The sequence below is a fragment of the Nannobrachium achirus genome, assembly GCF_963921795.1.
Source record: "Nannobrachium achirus genome assembly, chromosome: 18".
Taxonomy (NCBI): domain Eukaryota; kingdom Metazoa; phylum Chordata; class Actinopteri; order Myctophiformes; family Myctophidae; genus Nannobrachium; species Nannobrachium achirus.
This window is the reverse complement of record NC_137825.1, coordinates 50,513,741-50,531,366: the sequence shown is the minus strand read 5'-3', so window position 1 is coordinate 50,531,366 and position 17,626 is coordinate 50,513,741. Positions and strand designations below refer to the sequence as shown.

Here is a 17,626-nt window from a genome sequence, read left to right as displayed (position 1 = left end):
GGGTTCCAGGGGAATGTGGATGTGGAGTGGTATTGTATTGTTCGGTACAGGGTCATTCGATTCGATATTTTTCGGTTCGGTTCGATTTTCGATATTCGTTTCGATATGCTGCACCCCTAATACATACATCTTAACTCATTCGTAGTTTACGGCCGTAAAGCCCGTTAATTTCTCTATGTCTTTCACTGCCGGCTTCTCCGAGTCGTACCTGTTAACGTGGGCGCTCGTCCAGTTCCCATCGTGCGTGATCGGACACTGCTCGTGTGTTCGCGTATTCCATCAGCTTCTCAAATCCGTTGAAACTTTTTCAATTGATCAATAAATTCTCCATCTGTAAGCCGCGGAGTGCAGACAGTAAGCTGGGCCAAAATAGAGGACGGACTTCCGCTTCCGGTTCAGGGACTCCAATGTTAAAGGTGTCCGCTCAATAATGTGTCCGTGTAGAAACCGATCACGGAGCATTAGTTCCGGCCTATTTTAGTTGCGTTTCGATAAAAAAATGTTTTTTAATACATTTTTATTACATTTACGGGTTCTACGGGCATGGCAGAGAAGGGGTACAAAGGGGTATTTTGATGGCAGAGTTTGTGTTAAGAGGAAGCTGCATGTTATGACTCTTGCTAGTAAATTATCTGAAATGTGAATTCAATAAAGTTGTGAAATTCTTTCAGCTAAACTGTACCTGCTGTTTCTTTTGGTAGAGACAACATCAACATATGACATATACCTGTATAGAGTATACCATATAAGTGTGAGTGTGTAGATCTGTTCAATTGTAGGGTGAAATGATCCTGCAATAATCTCCCACTAAATGTTATTGTGCTTCCAAAGATCCTTTGTAATAACTTGCATGATTATGAGTTGAATATATATCGTGGGTGAAAAGAAAATACTTAAAAATTTGTATCTGGGCAAAGTGCTCTCTACAATGGTATATCTGTGTTCTTTTAATGTAGTGATACTCTTGAGTTGATTACCTGAGTTATATTTCACGGCTACAATATTGTCATTTTATGAATATGTCATTACTAGGGGTATAACGATACATTTTAATAGCGATTCGATACATATCACGATACATGGTTGACGATACGATACATGGACGATATTGGTTCATTCATGGCGATACGATACGATTCGATTCAATGATTTAAAATCGATATAGTAACTATTTAGCAAAGAAATTAAATCTGTGTGATAGGTGCGGATAGTGCAGGTTTTTAAGGGAAACGTATTATTATGGATGGATATAAATAAGTAAACACTGTGATTATCTGCCAAATACATGGACATTATATATGGACAAACCTGCACCTTGACATGAACCCAGAGATTGCACACATTTATCGATAGACCAGTGTAGCTATATGGAAAGGAAAAGTAATTAAACCCCTCCTTTTAATTTTTTCTTCTTAAAAATGCTAAATATAATGCACAAGTAGGTAGTATCGATACGATCGATTCTTTGCACTGCCGATTCGATACGATACAAAATAAAACGATACGATTCGATTTTAGCTGTTTTCATTTCGATATACTTCGATTTTTTAAGTTAAAAACGATATTTCGAAACAGTTACTATATCGTTACACCCCTAGTCATTACTGTCATGCAGTTCTTTGCGGTTTCTGTTCCGCTGTCGCGAGCAGTGGAAGGTTTTATCTTGTCGATAACTTGATTTCACTGTGTGCATTACCTCTGTTAAGTGCTAATATTATTCATTCAGCTATTGTCGAATACAAATATTGTAAACGTGCTGATCAATAAAATGAAAGTAACACTACCTGAAGAGGGCATAGGTAGCATTTGTAAACTTGTCGCATTCAGTGAGTCCACTAAAGCGGTGGTTCTCAACCTGTGGGTCGGGAACCCCAGAGGGGGTCCCGACATTATTTTGGGGTCCCCAGATGATTAACTTGATGTGCAACATTGTTGTCTCACTCAACAGTAAACAAACCAACATAAGGTTTAAGTGTATAGAGGGGTATCTGCACATTTCTAAAGGGACAATTTAAGGACTCTTTAAACCTCTAAAACAGTGTTTCTCAACCACTGTGCCTGGGGACCTTTGGTGTGCCCCTGAGAAGGGTTAAGTGTGCCCCTTGAAACTGCTTGAAAGCCAGTATTTAATTTATCATTTTAAAAATGATTTACCTAGTGAAAACAGCCGATCTACAAGCACGTGCTTGTAGATCTGCTGTTTTCACTACTGTTGTGCGACAGCCTTGTATGATGAAGCAGGGCTTTACTTTGCGAAGAAACATACAAATTTGAAACTTGGAGATGCAAGGTTTCTTTCGGACAGTGACGATATTTACACCCCCGTATTATGTTGGTGTGGCCATGGATTCTTGGGACATGAAAAAAGGTTGAGAAACACTGCTCTAAAACAACAAATTAAACATTGGCCAAATTGTCAAATATTAGAGGCAGAAAGTGTGAAAACAGATCAGCAATTTTCACAATAGAACTGCATTATATGAAATGTAATTCCTTTGCTCGTCAGGGTGGACAGGTCCCCAGTTAAAATATGATTAGTTTGGGCGTTCGCGGCCTGAAAAGGTTGAGAACCACTGGACTAAAGCACAATCAGTTTGCTTCAGCACAGCTCCATCATCTGCTCTAGGGAGAGCTGCAGTTCCATAGACTGAAGGGAGGAGGCGCCACCCTCCACAGCAAAACTCTTCAGTATCTCCAGTGATCTTAGCACCACCTGGCAATAACAAGCAGAGAGGAAAGAAGAAAAATAAATGTCAATGTATTGTGTATACATTAAGACAACCTTGAAGCAACATTTTTGGGTTCTTGTCGCTGCACTTTACTTTTTGCTGAATTGGCCCCAACATTTTTCACTTTCTTGAAAATGTATGCATGACACAATTAAATGAAACATCACTTGGATCTGAAATTGTAACCCTTTTAGATAACATTTCTTGCCATACGGTGCAATTAATATGCATGTTTAGCAGGCGCTCTTATTTTAATTCTATTTTAAATGTATTTAAAATAAACAAGGTAATTAGTCACATAAATAGCATGTGATAAACCCTAACATAGGCTACTTCCCCTAGGGAACTGCCTTTTTTTCTTTCTACACCAAATCTCTGTGGAAAATAGCATATCTTCAAGCTCAAAAGGTATGACTTGTAGATCTGCAATTCCTTTGCAGAATGTTCATTTATTATGACATGATGAAAAGTAGTCTTGAGAGAGAGACAATTTGCGGATGCTTCCGTCTGTGCAGGTTAACGGAAGCGCTGAAAATGCAAAGAAGTTTCAGCATGTCCATGGCATCCTCCCTGTGCTTCCACTTAGTCTTTGCAGACGTGTAAATAAGTCCTACTGTAAAACAAATTAGTCATAACACATCTAGGCTGTGAGCGGAAACGACACACAGATGACAGCCCACATTTGCCACTTTCAGAAGGTGGAGGCTGTAACATTCAAAGAGTTGTCTGCCTTGAGAGACTAACAGAAAAGGGACACTAGGGTTTATGTAGTTCACATACAGTATGTGCATTTCAAGGGGCTGGCATTTCGCCTACCTTGAATCTAATTCCTGCAAACGCCACTGGTGGTAATTAGGGCATTCACGAATAGTGATTTTTAGTATTCAAATTATTTGACCTCAAAGTATTCGAATAGTCGAATATTCGACAGGACTGGCGAAACTGTCAAATATTAAGTAAGCAAGAGGCGAACATTGTGAAAATAGCCGATCTAGATGCTCACAACGCCTTGCGCTGCGAGGCGTTGTGAGCATGTAGATCTGCTATTTTCACAATATTTATCTGCGGAACCGAGTCACATTAAATGTAATACCTACAATTCCAAGTGCTTGTCAGGGTGGCGGTCCCCAGTTCAAATATGTTTATTTCGGGGGTCATGGCCTGAAAAGGTTTGAGAAGCCCTGGTATAGAGCATTAACAAATTCATCCACCAGGGGCATTGACAACTCATTCTTATGACTTCCTATCTAGCCAAGCTTTGTAAACTATATATTTTTTAAAGAGAAAATAAAAATAAGTGAATATTCGACTTCGGTGAACAACGTCGAATAGTGACTTTGATATTCGAATGTTCGAATATTTGGTGAATGCACTGGTGGTAATATTAAACCACCATACCGATGGTGTGGCATGTTTAGCCCACTGACTATGACTCATGGTATACTTATTGCTCACCATAATCTATTTCAAACTGTGGTTTGTTTGATTTTCGACAAAGCTTTTTGATTCAGTTAATTTCAGGACAGTATGAAAATCTACTTGCTTGAGATAGGTAATCGGTTATTTGTTGTCAAAGTGTTGTTATTGGTGTGTTTTAATGCATTTTAAAGTGTGGATTGATTTTAAAAGTCTAGCTGAAATGAGTCCATGGATAAGATTGATTTATGAGTGAAATTCACACCTTTGTGACTTATTAACTGATGTTTAGCCAGTACTGACTAACTGAGTCTATGACCTATGCCTACGGTATGTAGTCTAACCTAACGCGGACATTCTATGCCCCCGGCAGATCTCACTGGCTCCTCCGGCATCTCGGAATGGACGCAGAGGAGGACATGACTCCTGCTGCTGTCCGCTTTGAGTAAATGCGGAAGTGCTCCGCGGTGGAAAACAGTGATAAATCATAGCGATTTTTATAATTATAATGGATAAACCTAAACAAACCAGTTCACATGAACAATACTGATGTAAAATAAGATATCTGAACGGCTACATATATTTTATATATAGTTGTGCTCGAAATTATTCAACAAGACAAATTTGTTCATTAGTTTAGCCACTGTTCCTTTGACTTAGAACTTGCTCAAAACTGTACTTTTTGGAACATTCAGTGTCTTTGCAATTGTTTTATATCCTTTTCCTTTTTTGTACAAAGCAATAATCTCTTCTCTGAACTTTTCTGACCATTCCTTAGATTTAGCCATGTTTCTAACTGCTCTAATCACAGTCAACAAACTTCTAGTCAGGCCAGATTGCACATCTGATGCAACTATTTAAGTCCTTGATTAGTCGACAGATGTTTACAGATGTTTTCAGGTGTAATTAAGAGTGAATAATTGAAAGTGAAAGTGGCGTTGAAAGTGGCATTTAGCATTGAATTAAAAAAAGAATAAAAAAAGAACACATTTTACTTGTGTTGAGCTATTTACATTGTTCTTGTATGGTGTATTTATTTCATTCAGTTGTCAGTTTGTGAATTTAGCCAATAAACCAACCAGATTTGCAGAGGGGGGTTGAATCATTTTGAGCACAACCGTACCATTAAAATGTCGTGAGCCACAGTTACAGGGGCGCTATCCCAGGCTTTTCTCTTTGAAATGCCTGGATCCCGAGGCTAATGCCTATGTAGGATATCATGGCTGAAACAGTTAATAGACAGTGGTGGTATGGTCCTTTGAAAATCTCTCGTACCTCCACCACAATTAGTTTCTTCTCCAAAGGTCTGTTCTCTGGACATGGCCACTTCTCTCCCAGGCAGATGTACAGGGCACAGGGAGGACACTCTTTCCCTCCATTAATAAAGTCAGATATTCCTAGAAAGACAGGACAACACGTAAAGGTACTGGTTGCATGTGAACAGACCCACCAACACTTGCATGCACGACAATTGCTCATTTGCGAAATTAAATTCCGACAGAGATGGACACGTTGAAAAAAAGCAGCAATAAAAGAGCGGAGCTGAGAGTGTGCAGTTTGTACAAAAAAAAAGATTGTTTCAAAGAAGTTCTGTTTAGTGCTTAGCTCCAAAATAGCTCCAAAATGGAGCTAAGCAGACCCTGATGAAGACCTATTAGGTTGATTAACTTTGCTCTGAAAATAAATCCTTATATTCTTTCAAATGGAATGCCTTGGAATTTTTTTTTGCCAGTCTGCAGTCTACACATATGATCCTCACCTGTATCACCAAAGAGCACCTGTCTATTAGCAGTGGTTTTCAACCAGTGGTCCGGGGACCACCAGTAATCCTTGAGGGGGGTCCCCAGCTAAATGATGGAGAGTTGGTAACCAAATGGACCCTTATAATGTAGATCTTTAACTCTTGAGAGTGTAAAATGAAACCAAATGGCTTCATTTTACTCACTCGAGAGTTACATTATTGTTTTACATCTGTTTTACATTACTTAATTTACAAGAAGTCTACACAATTACAGAATGTAGAAGAATATTTGTTTTGGTCAACGTTTGCCTGTTATCTCTCCGAGACTACTATGGTACCAACATCAATACAGCATGGAATCGTGGGGGGAAAATATCCAACAACATTTTCTAGGTTTTGGGTCTAAAACAGCCGATCTACAAGCACACAACGCCTCGCACCGCGAGGCGTTGTGTGCTTGTAGATCGGCTGTTTTCACTAGTTTAAATCATTTTCAAAGCGTTAAATGCAAAACGAACTGTTTTGGACATACACGGTTTCCACCCGACAACGACGACACACATTATCCTACCAACCTTGCAAGAAGTCCCTGAACAGGTAGAGCGGCTGGGGCTCCTTGGCCACCTCCTGCGGCGTGCCGCTCTTGTCGTATCTGTCGAGGCTCCAGTAGGCCCAGGTCTTGCCCTGGCGCTGCCCGTAGACCACGGGGCCCGAGACCCCCACGTCCACTTCGCCCAGCGAGTCCAGGATCTGCTGGGTGAGCCTGGCCTGCCTCTGGTCGAGCATGGCCGCGGGGATGGGCAGAGGGACCAGGGTCAGGCCCGAGACCGGATCGAACACCGGCTGCGTGAGTTCGGGCCTAAATGTTGAGTAGGGGACGGGACGATATGAAAATGTCATCATGTCACGATTATTGCGACCAAAAAGAATTGTGATTTATGATATTTTTGGCGATAATCAAAATATCCCCAACGTCCTTTATCCTGGGCTGGAGGATTTGCCAAAAAAAATAGCCGATCTACGCGTTGTGACTTGTAGATCGGCTATATTTTTCGCGAATAGATTTGGTATAGTGGGAAAAAAAAGACTGTATCAAGTGCGTTATTCACAGATCCGTTTTACCATTTATAGTAAATTAAGGTGAATTGATCCCAGTGCATGACGGAGGACGATTTCACGATAAACGAAATCTCCACAATACGATTATCGTGAGTGTTTTTTTATCGCGATAAACGACAATAGAGATTGTCATCCCATCCCTACTGTTGAGACATGATTAGACATAGACTTTATCATATCCAAAGTTCTGAGAACCACTGTATGGTAAAGTGATCCATTGGAAGCATCGTGATCAGGGTTCATCCAATATGTCCGTGCACGGAAGAAAATCGTGGCGAAGACTTGGCCTCGTCCGTAGCAAATTCTTGTTGTGATTTTTCTGTTTTACAAACCATTATAATGTTATTATTTTGATCATAATACCCAATTACTGAAGGTCAAGTCTCCAGCTTTTCTTCAGAATATGTATGACACTGATTTACCACGACTCTATGGCACATTCAGAGTAAACTCTGAGAGGTTACAAATGGAACCAATGGAACCAAATGGACCATATGGGTCCATTTGGTTCCATTTGTACACAGACGAGTTACAGACTGTAATTGAATGTAATTGTGCCATGCTGCGAGCTTGTAGATCTGCTATTTTTTAAAAATCGTGAACATTTGTGCAAGTCTTTGTATATTTTGACCCGATTCTATAAATGTCTTCTAAATCAGTGGTTCTCAAACTTTTTCAACACAAGGACCCCCAAAATCACATGTATTTGGCCGCGGGCCCCCCATCTCAAAATATGTTGTTCCGGGGACCCCCCCAGAAGCAAATATTTGAGTAACAAATGTTTGTTTAAAAAAATATATATTCAAAGATTTGCACACAAAAAAAACGAACACAAAAAAAAAAACAAGATTTTTCAAAAATAGCAGATTTCAAAAATAGCAGATCTACAAGTTCGCTGTGAGCTTGTATATCTGCTATCTCTCAATAGTTAAAGCATAAAATAATGCTTGAAGTGGTTCCAGGACTTAATGGGTACCCATGGCTAATGCAATGTTGGGCTTTAGGGCTGTAACACTGAAGCAATAAGCCACAAGAGGCATGTGGTTACCTGGTATTTTATAATGGCTGAGAGGCGTGGTGAGACCAGGGGCATAGTTCTGCCGATTTAAAATGACTCCAATACGTAACTAAAACTTCCTATGATTGGCCGCTAGTTGCGCTGTTTTCCCCCCCGGCCGATCGCAAAAAGAATTGCCCTCCATTGGATCCCATTCATTTTCCCCTTTCGTTTTCTAACCTTAATTAACATTTTCATGAATACTGTATGGTTCCTATCGCTAGTTAAAAATTGCCTTTCAATCACCATCATATTCGTTTTGTCGAAATGTGGTCCAATGTATTTTAAAATAAATTATAAAGTTGCGGGGGTGGCGTGGCCAACTAAACTGATACCAGCAGGCTGTGTTCTTCTTTGTGTGCTGTATTTCGGGAGGCTCCGACCACATTCTCCCATGTATCCCTGCGTTGCACGTGACAGCAATAGCATCTCTGATGCCTTTACAATTCTATGATGGCGACACCCATTCCAAGGGGTAGAAAGGGCCATTTGCGCTGCATAGAAACCAATGGCTTCGCTTCGTCCATATTTTTCTACAGTCTATGGGTGAGACACAAGGCGCAGCCCTATGGCAATATGGCAACATGAAAAATCATTGACATGTCATGTACCAATTAAAACTGTTCTATTTCACTAATAATTCACTACAAGGGCTGCTAGAAAGTTCACAGCTACAAGAAAGTAGTCCCCAGCTACAAGAAAGTAGTTCCCAGCTTTTTTTGCCAACAACACAGGTGCAGATAATTGGTGCACTAGCTGTGGAACACTGTGGATAGAAATAACGCACCTGGGTTTGATATAAACTGTCTCATATACCACAGTAATTAATGGAAAACAGCCAATCAGAATCAAGGAATGGAACTAGCCGTTTTAGAATTGTTGTTCTAACACCACTGTACCTGTAGACTAGTCGGAGTCCAGCCTCGTTCTGCACCACCAGCTCAGATACCACCTTCGCTCCTCTGTAGAAGACTGACACCATGAAGTCAGTCTCTGGAAGCACAAACAGAAGGAAGAAGAAGAAGAGGAAGATATGTATATGAAACCACAGTCTAGAGCAGGGGTCTTCAACAGGGGGTCCGGGTCCTCAGAGTTACAACAGGGGCTCCTCCAAATCTTTGTGTGATAGAAACTGTTTTTTCTCCTTTTTCATATTAACCACTTGAAACCTAGTGTCCCTATTTCGGAGAACTTTAACCAAAAATAGCAGACCTACAAGCTCACAACGAGGCGTTGTGAGCTTGTAGATCGGCTATTTTCGGCAAAGAGCTTTGGTGTAGAGGGGGAAAAGAGCAGACTAAGTAAAGAGTGAAAGGTCAAATTTATTAAGTATTGATGGTTCAAGAATCCAAAATACACTGATGATTGTGCTGTCATTGCGCTGTCAAAAGATGAAACTATATGGAATCTATTAACAGGTTGTGGGGGTCCCTGCTTCATCTCTCTCTCAACTAAGGGGTCCTTGGACTGAAAACGTTGAAGACCCCTGGTCTAGAGTGTGTTTTATTTAAGTCTTAAGCAGCTGCATTCTTTATGAAGCATTTAATCACAGGTGTATCCAATAGCAGCATTGGCCAGGCAGATCATTTTACTGGCTTTAGGAAACCGTGCAGATTCAAATTCTTTGAACACTACTTTTAATATAGTCTGACTTTTTGCTGTTGTTTTTGATTGGATAAATTACATTTCAGAAATAAAGTCAAAGATGTAAAACGAGCAACCGGATTATAATGATCATAGTAACATCCATACACGGGGTTCCCACACATTTTTACCAATTAATTTCCAAAACTTTTCCAGAATATTTAACCCAATTTCCAGGACTATATAACAATAATTCAGCTCAATAACAGGTTGCTTACTGCTATGCGCAATGCCCAAAGACAGGTAGTGTATGCCAGTGTGGTTCTCAACCTTTTCAGGCCGTGACCCCCGAAATAATCATGTTTTAACTGGGGACCCCGGCACCCTGACGAGCACTAAGAGTTGAGGAATTTTGTATAACACGGTTCGATTGTGAAGGCGTTGCGAGGCGTTGTGAGCATGTAGATCTGCTATTTTCACAATTTCTGCCTCTAATATTTGACAATTTTCAGAGGCATTATAATAACCAAATACAATAAACCAAAAGACAATAAATGGCTATTTTTTTCCAGGACCATTGATCAATTCCAAAACTTTTCCAGTACTGGAAAAATATTTTCCTAATTTCAAAATATTTCCAGGAATTTCATGACCGTGGGAACCCTGTCATAGTAACATCCATAAACCTACTGAAATGATCTCCGACCATGGTCTTGGACATGGAGTCCCGGAACTGCTCCACCATCTGCGGATCAAACGCCCCTCCCACAGCGCCGTCGACTGGATACGCCGGGGGCTCGGGCAGCCCGACTCGGCCAGCAGCATCCTCGTATGCTCCTGGATGCTGCGGTTGCTCGGGCAACGCGTGTCCGCCCATCATGCCCTCAATCTGTTGTGGTTCAGGAGGCAAGTCCAAGGCAGCTATGGAAGTTGAGGAAATGAAATAATGACTTCCAGGAAAGCACCCTGGACGCACTTGTTTACTGCCGCTGCCAGGGACGTGCAGAGAATGTTAGAGAGGCAGGGGCTGACATTTCTAAAAGGGCCTTTTGGTGAAAATGTTGAAAATAGCAGACCTCCAAGCTCACAACGCGTCGTGGCTATTTTCAGTACTTGATACCACACTACACTAAGCATACAAAAGGCAATACTGGAGATGTGGCGTAACGGCATGGATTTCTACACAGTGAGGGCAGTTCTTTCAACATAAGATGATACATTCAAGTTCAGGAGAGTTTGGACAAGGCAATTAGCCAGTAGCTATGCCCCTCCCCTAAAAGCTTTTGTCCAATGCTAGCTTAGCAACCAGCAGCTTGCAAAGGCTGTTGCCAAGGCAAACCTAGTTATTCTAAGCTAGGATTGGACAAAAGCTTTTTGGGAGGGGCATAGCTACTGGCTAATTCTCTTGAATGCTGCCTTCGGGTATGGCATGGAAAGAGGGGCATTTGCATTTCTTTCACCATAGTAAAAACTGCATTCATGGTGTGGAGAGGGCACTTTTTACAGACTGTTAAAAGGGCAGGGGCTCAAGCCCCCTTTGATGCTGTGGCTCCCAGGGGAAGGAAGTGATAAATACTGGCGATAACCAGGCTTACCTTGCTCAATATTCAGCCCCTGTAGACACTGCCGGAGGATATCCGAGTCAATAGTGGATTCCATATCTGAAATGGGGTTAACAGCATGATCAGAAACACGCTTTAATTAAACTGAGCAAACACGACACTTCATTGCACACCTCATATTATATGTATCACATGATGCGAAGAAGCAGGCATCGGCACACATAGACATCAAAGGGGGCTTGAGCACCTGCCCCTTTATCTGTCTGCAAAAAGTGCCCTCTACAGACCATGAATGCCGTTTTTACTATGGTGAAAGAAAAGCCAAATGCCCCTCTTTCCATGCCATACCTGAAGGCAGCATTCAAGAGAATTGCCTTGTCCAAACTCTCCTGAACTTGAATGCAGCATCTTATGTTGAAAGAATTGCCCTCTCTGTGTAGAAAGCCATGCTGTACGCCACATCTCCAGAGTTGACTTGATTATGCTTAGTTCAGTGTGGTATTAAGCACCGGAAATAGCCGACCTGCAAGCTCACAACGCGTCGCAGGCGCGTTGTGAGCTTGGAGATCAGCTATTTTCGATATTTCCACCAAAAGGCCCTTTTAGAAATGACAGCCCCTGCCTCTCTAACATTCTCTGCAAAGTGTCATAATGAAAGACACAATGTTACCAACAGTAACAAAGTCGATAGACACTATACATTACCGTTGTCGATGAATATATTTTCCTCTGCCATGTAGGTATCATCTCCAGGTGTCATCTGGACGGTCTGCATAAACACATTTATGGGTTTATGTGTTTGTTTGATTGTTGACTGCACATAGGGCTGTCCCGATTATGACATTTTACATGACGTTTTGCATGTTGTTGCACATGGTAGATATGACACATAACCTAAATATACAAAGAAATTACTGACATACCGTATTTGACAACTTTATACTTAAAAAAAGAGCATTGATAGTGGAAATGTATTTCCACTATTTTTGACTTTTAAAAAAATATATGAGGATTTTTCAACATGGAAACGATTATGACGATTATGAAAAACAATTGTGATTATGTCAAATAATTGCGATTAGACGATTATGTAATAATAACCCTAGCCCTAACTGCACAGTAAGAACAATCCTCAAATGTCACCCATTGTATTTCCCAAAAGAAAGACGCTCCACTCCAGCATTCACTTACTTCTTGTACGGGAAACAAAAGGCTTTCCAAGCCTGGATCCTCCTGCTCCTGAGATCCAGCAGAAGAACAAGCTATGAGGAAAAAAAGCAAAGGGTTTAGAAATGAAGTCATACAAGATATACATTTTATCTTGTCAATATAGCCTTGATTTATTTTCTTTTTATCATTCTAACTGTAACTATTTTTAAACCGTCTTTCCCCTTATTATGTACTATGCATACGTTATTAATCTTTATTAACCGGATTGTTTGAATGCTTGATTCTGATTGGTCAGTTGCTGAAATCAGAGGTCTGATATTTCTGGATAATAGACCGCTCCACTCTATAACAGACCACTGTCTAATCAAAGACTCAGAGCACCTGCTGCAGTCAAGCTGCACTGCGTGAATCTTGTGCTGTATCCAACATGTCAGCCATGTAAACAAACACACCGCGACATTTAGAACTAAACGTTGCTCTCAAGAATGTTTTTAAAAATATTTTAAGCGAGAAATAGACAACGTAGTATCAGAAAATGGATTCTATTTAATCAGCACTTCCTTGTTTTCCAAGGCGACCGTGTCGCGCTAGGGGGACGCCCAGCGCGACACTTGTGGAACGCTTCCAGACGTCTGTAAACAAGGAAATACTTTGTTTTGTTTTTAGTTTTGAGTCAAATTATTAATTTGATTTAGTAGCCGGGTAATAAGCGGGATAATGAATGGCTCCTTGGTGAATGACGATATATAACATCCCTTCGGACTGGCGCCTCGGGGAGTTATCAGTCCGTCGGTCTGTTATATATCGTCATTCACCACGGAGCCATTCATTATCCCTTACATGACTCATTTACACCTGGCTTTAGCATATATTTATTCCACTAATGTAGTAAATGTGTGTGTGTAAATGGACTTTTAAGACATCCGGCTGAGGCAGTGAGTCACTCTGCTACATGTACATTAGCAATCCAGTAGCAAATATATAGCTGAAGATAATAACGGCATAAACAGGTGACATCACAGTGATGTCAGATACTCAGAGAAGGGAACTCCATATATGGGCATAAAAGGGATTCTGTTAGGGATCTCCATATATGGGCATAAAAGGGATTGTATCCCAGATGATGCCCTGTTAGGAGAACCACACTAACAGAATGATATATATAGCCAAGACAGATGGCCAAGATAGATGGCGCGACCTCGCCGAGTTTTTCCCTTAGTCTTACTGGTATTATTCTAACCAAGTGGATGTTTCAAAAACATAAAATGAATACTGTTTCAGTGGTCATTTTAAAGTGCAATCTGTTTCTATGTGGATAACTGAGCTGCGTGTAAGATAGCATTAGCCAAGGATGGATAGCTATATGGATACAATATGCATGTTAATGGATGCTGCAAGGGTGTTCTGTCTTCAGTTACTGGAAAATAGCACTGAGCAATTCATCACAAATTGTTCTCATGCACTGACCATGGATGGGAGACTGACCTAATGGACTCACACTATGTTATTCACTGATTTATGACGTTCTAACTGCATTATATCGTCGTTGTTGAGCCTCGTATCTCCAAATTTCAGATTTGTAGGTTCTTTTGTAAAGTAAAGCCCGGCTTCATCATACAAGGCGGTCGCACAAAAGTAGTGAAAACAGCAGATCTACAAGCACACAAGGCCGTTTTGGACATACAGGGTTTTCATCCGACAACGACGATATGATGACGGTGTTAGTAGACACAAACCAAAACATATACAAAGTATTCCGGGAAAATCAGTAACCTTGTGTAGCAATCTCCACTGCCACTGGCCACAGGGAGGAGTAGCAAACATTCACTAGAACAAACACAACTGTGTGACTTTCTGGGTGTATACTATTAACACAGGTCAATGGTATTCCCTTTTAATAACGCCCCATCGTGTGTGAGACCACAGAAGGCCAGAAAGCGTGTATCCAAAAAGCACCTTGGTTAAGGCCTGCCTGCGGAAGCTTGTGATTGGCTGAACCGGAGGTAGGGATCGCTCCGATGTGTCCACTTGGACCACGCGGAGGTGCCGAAAGTCGGGGGGACAAATTTGTACTATTCTGGCCCTCTGGTTTACAACACCTGGCCGTGGATCAAGTCCGCTTGAGACGGCGCGCCTTCCCTCGTCTCCACCGAAAACAAGCCTCCGCGGGCGGGTCTTGCCATAACCAAGGTGCTTCTTAGATAGACGCGACCAGAAACGGTGCAGCCTAGCCTATCTTGCAGGAGCCTCACCTCCCGAGGAGGACGCCTCTTCCGGCCAGTGGAACACTTTGTGGGGGTTGGCGGTGTCGTTCTTGCTGTCCGACACCAACTTGAAGCCCTTGGCGCGGAGGGCACTGCGGAAGTTCCTCTTCCAGACCGAGGAGTCGCCGTGAGCCTTGCCATTGCCGCTGACCTCCGCCCAGGCCTACAGAAGGAAGATCACAAAGGACAGAAAAGAGAATGAACACAAGACAAGGATTGAACTGGTCTGGCGACATCAGATGGTAAAAATCAGCGGTTCTAAACCTGGGGGTCTGCGACCCCAGCTTATTTTGTGGGGGTCCCCAGATGATTAACTTAATGTGCAACATTGTTTTCTCACTCAACAGTAAACAAACCAACATAAAGTTTAAGTGTATAGACTGTATCTGCACATTTCTTAAGTGACAATTTAAGGACTTTTTAATACCTCTAAAATGACAAATTAAACATTGGCTAAATTGTGAAATATTACAGGCAGAAATTGTGAAAATAGACGATCTACATGCTCATAACGCCTAAACTCTTAGTGCTCGTCAGGGTGGGGGGAGTTAAAATATGATTATTTGGGGGTCGTGGCATGAAAAGGTTGAGAACCACTGGTGTAAATGACATATTAACATAGCCTACTACATAAAGGATGTGTGAGAATAATTAGCCTTGACACAAGAGTGTCATATATTATATGACTTTGTCATATCATATGACAGTATTCTATCAAGGCTAATGTGAGGTGAATCATTTTATTGACTATGTATGACACAGCAATCTTTACCTTGAAGATGAGCACATCAGTGCCAGAGGAATCCTGCCTCAGAGCATGCTTCCATGGGACGGAGAACTCTGTATGCTCTGGGTTTGTCCACACAACCCCGGGGAACCTCCCACTGTCAATCTTTGTCCGTAGCCAGGGAATGAGGAGTGGTTTGGACATCTTTCTGCAAGGTGAAACAATGGACAATAAAACATAAAATACAAATCTGAGGCAGAAATGGCAAGTAGGCTCTTCTTTGACACAGACGCAGGCTATAACATCAACTTTATAGAAAACTGCTGATAAGTATTCACCTTGAGAATAGGTTAATTGATATAGCCTATATACTTGTTATTTTTGTTTCTCTATTGTCAGGCTGCAGGCAGTTTAAGGATGCACTACAGCCCAGTAGTGCCACTAATTTAGTTTAAATGAAGAGGGTAGTTTGGGTTAAAATACAACCAGAGGAAATAAATATCCTATGAAATATAAAAAGGCAAATGCAAAATAACACAAGTTAAATAAAACAATAATCCCAGACAGTGCTTTATGCAATATGTTTGTGGTCAAATTCAACTAATAATAAACCTTGTCGTCCCAATTTAAGACGCAGCAGTTTCATTAAAAACATAATAATAATCCAGGTATATGGTCTAATAAATAGAATAGCACGGTATTAGTATTCCTCCTACCTGCGATCAACAAGGCTTCCTCCAGGAGGTGCTTCCGAGTTATTCTACGGCCGTTGACTCGTCTCTCCAAAAGTCAGCAATGTGATACTAGTATTCTACTACACCGTTACTGTCAGCTGCACACAACGGCCCTAACCGACCGTTTAATGCTCTCGACGGCAGCTCGATCACTCTTTAAATATAGGCATTCTGCTCTGCTGGGATTTCTTGGGAAACTCCGCCGCTCGACAGTTTCGTTTTCCAAATACCTTACGTCACCAGACTCACCACGGCGCAGGCATTTCCCTGCTGCACGCTGCACGACTGAACTGAACTAGAGGTGGGACGTTCGCGAACGAATCGAGTCCTTTGAACGGCTCTTTGAAATGAACGATGGGATCCGGTTCGCAGCAGGGAGCCGTTCCTTTCTAATGAACACGTGGTGGAAAAGGTACTCAAATTCTTTACTGAAGTAAAAAGTATCAATATTGCAATGTAGAAATACTCTGCCACGAGTAGAAGTTCAGAATTAAAGTGTACTTCAGTAAAAGGACAAAAATATTGGTATCAAAATATACTTAAAGTACCAATAGAAGAAAGTATTCATCATGCAGAATGTCACATTTCACAGATTTTCCAATGAATGAAAATTATTTGAAAATAGCAGATCTACAAGCACACAATGTGTCCCATTGATCGGCTATTTTCAAAAAGGCAGCCGCAGAAATGTAAGCTACTAAGGGTTGAATTGAACTAAATTAATTAACTAAACAAGTCTTTTGAGCGGCTCTTTGAAAGGAACGGATCCCAGAGATCCAGCTCACTTCATAGAGCCATAAATCCCATCACTATCAACAACCTAACCGACACGAACCGTCAAGTCAAGTCAAGTAAGCGTTTCACTTCCCCGGACTTCAAAATAACAGCAAAAGTGAACATTAGCCCTGAAACATGACGGTCGCACGTCCGCGTCGCGACCGTCATGGGTGAGGGTTCGCATGGATTGCACAAGCGACTTCGTCAGCCTACACAAACTACACAAACATCCAGATTTCACAAACAAAGTGCTTTATAAAGTCTCACATCTGTCGGAATACTGGCCGGTATTCTAAAATTACCCGGATTCTCCGTGTTCTTTAATAAGAAGCCTTTTTATCCGATCGTTTTCTGTTTTCCTGGCGTTCCCCTTGCGCACCAACCCCATCTATTGAACACTGAAATGTGGGCGTGGCCTTGAAAAATGGGTCCGGAAATACAGAAAGATATCGGATAAAAAGGCTTCTTATTAAAGAACACGGAGAATCCGGGTAATTATAGAATACCGGCCCGTATTTAGACAGGTGTGAGACTTTAGAAAGCACTTTGTTTGTGAAATCTGAATGTTTGTGTAGTTTGTATAGGCTGATGAAGAGGCTTGTGCAAACCCATGAACACCCTCACCCATGACGGTAGCACGTCATGTTATCAGCGACCGTCAAGTTTCAGGGCCAGGTGAACGTGAACATAAACTACTACCCAGCTGGCACACGACGTCAGTACAACGTTGGGACAACGTTGTACTC

General features: G+C 41.5%; 1 protein-coding gene across 1 annotated transcript; it reads right to left on the bottom strand.

Annotated features, from left to right (window-relative positions):
• Positions 1–2,009: 2,009 nt before the first annotated feature.
• irf3 (interferon regulatory factor 3) lies at positions 2,010–16,217 on the bottom strand. Its single transcript, XM_080748211.1, has 11 exons — positions 16,086–16,217; positions 15,415–15,577; positions 14,631–14,805; positions 12,400–12,470; positions 11,914–11,977; positions 11,242–11,307; positions 10,337–10,567; positions 8,962–9,055; positions 6,462–6,745; positions 5,421–5,542; positions 2,010–2,713 (listed from the first exon to the last, which is right to left on the bottom strand). The coding sequence occupies exons 2-11, from the start codon at positions 15,571–15,573 to the stop codon at positions 2,600–2,602; spliced, it is 1,380 nt and encodes a 459-aa protein (XP_080604337.1). The 5' UTR covers positions 15,574–15,577; positions 16,086–16,217; the 3' UTR covers positions 2,010–2,599.
• Between the last annotated feature and the right edge of the window lie 1,409 nt (positions 16,218–17,626).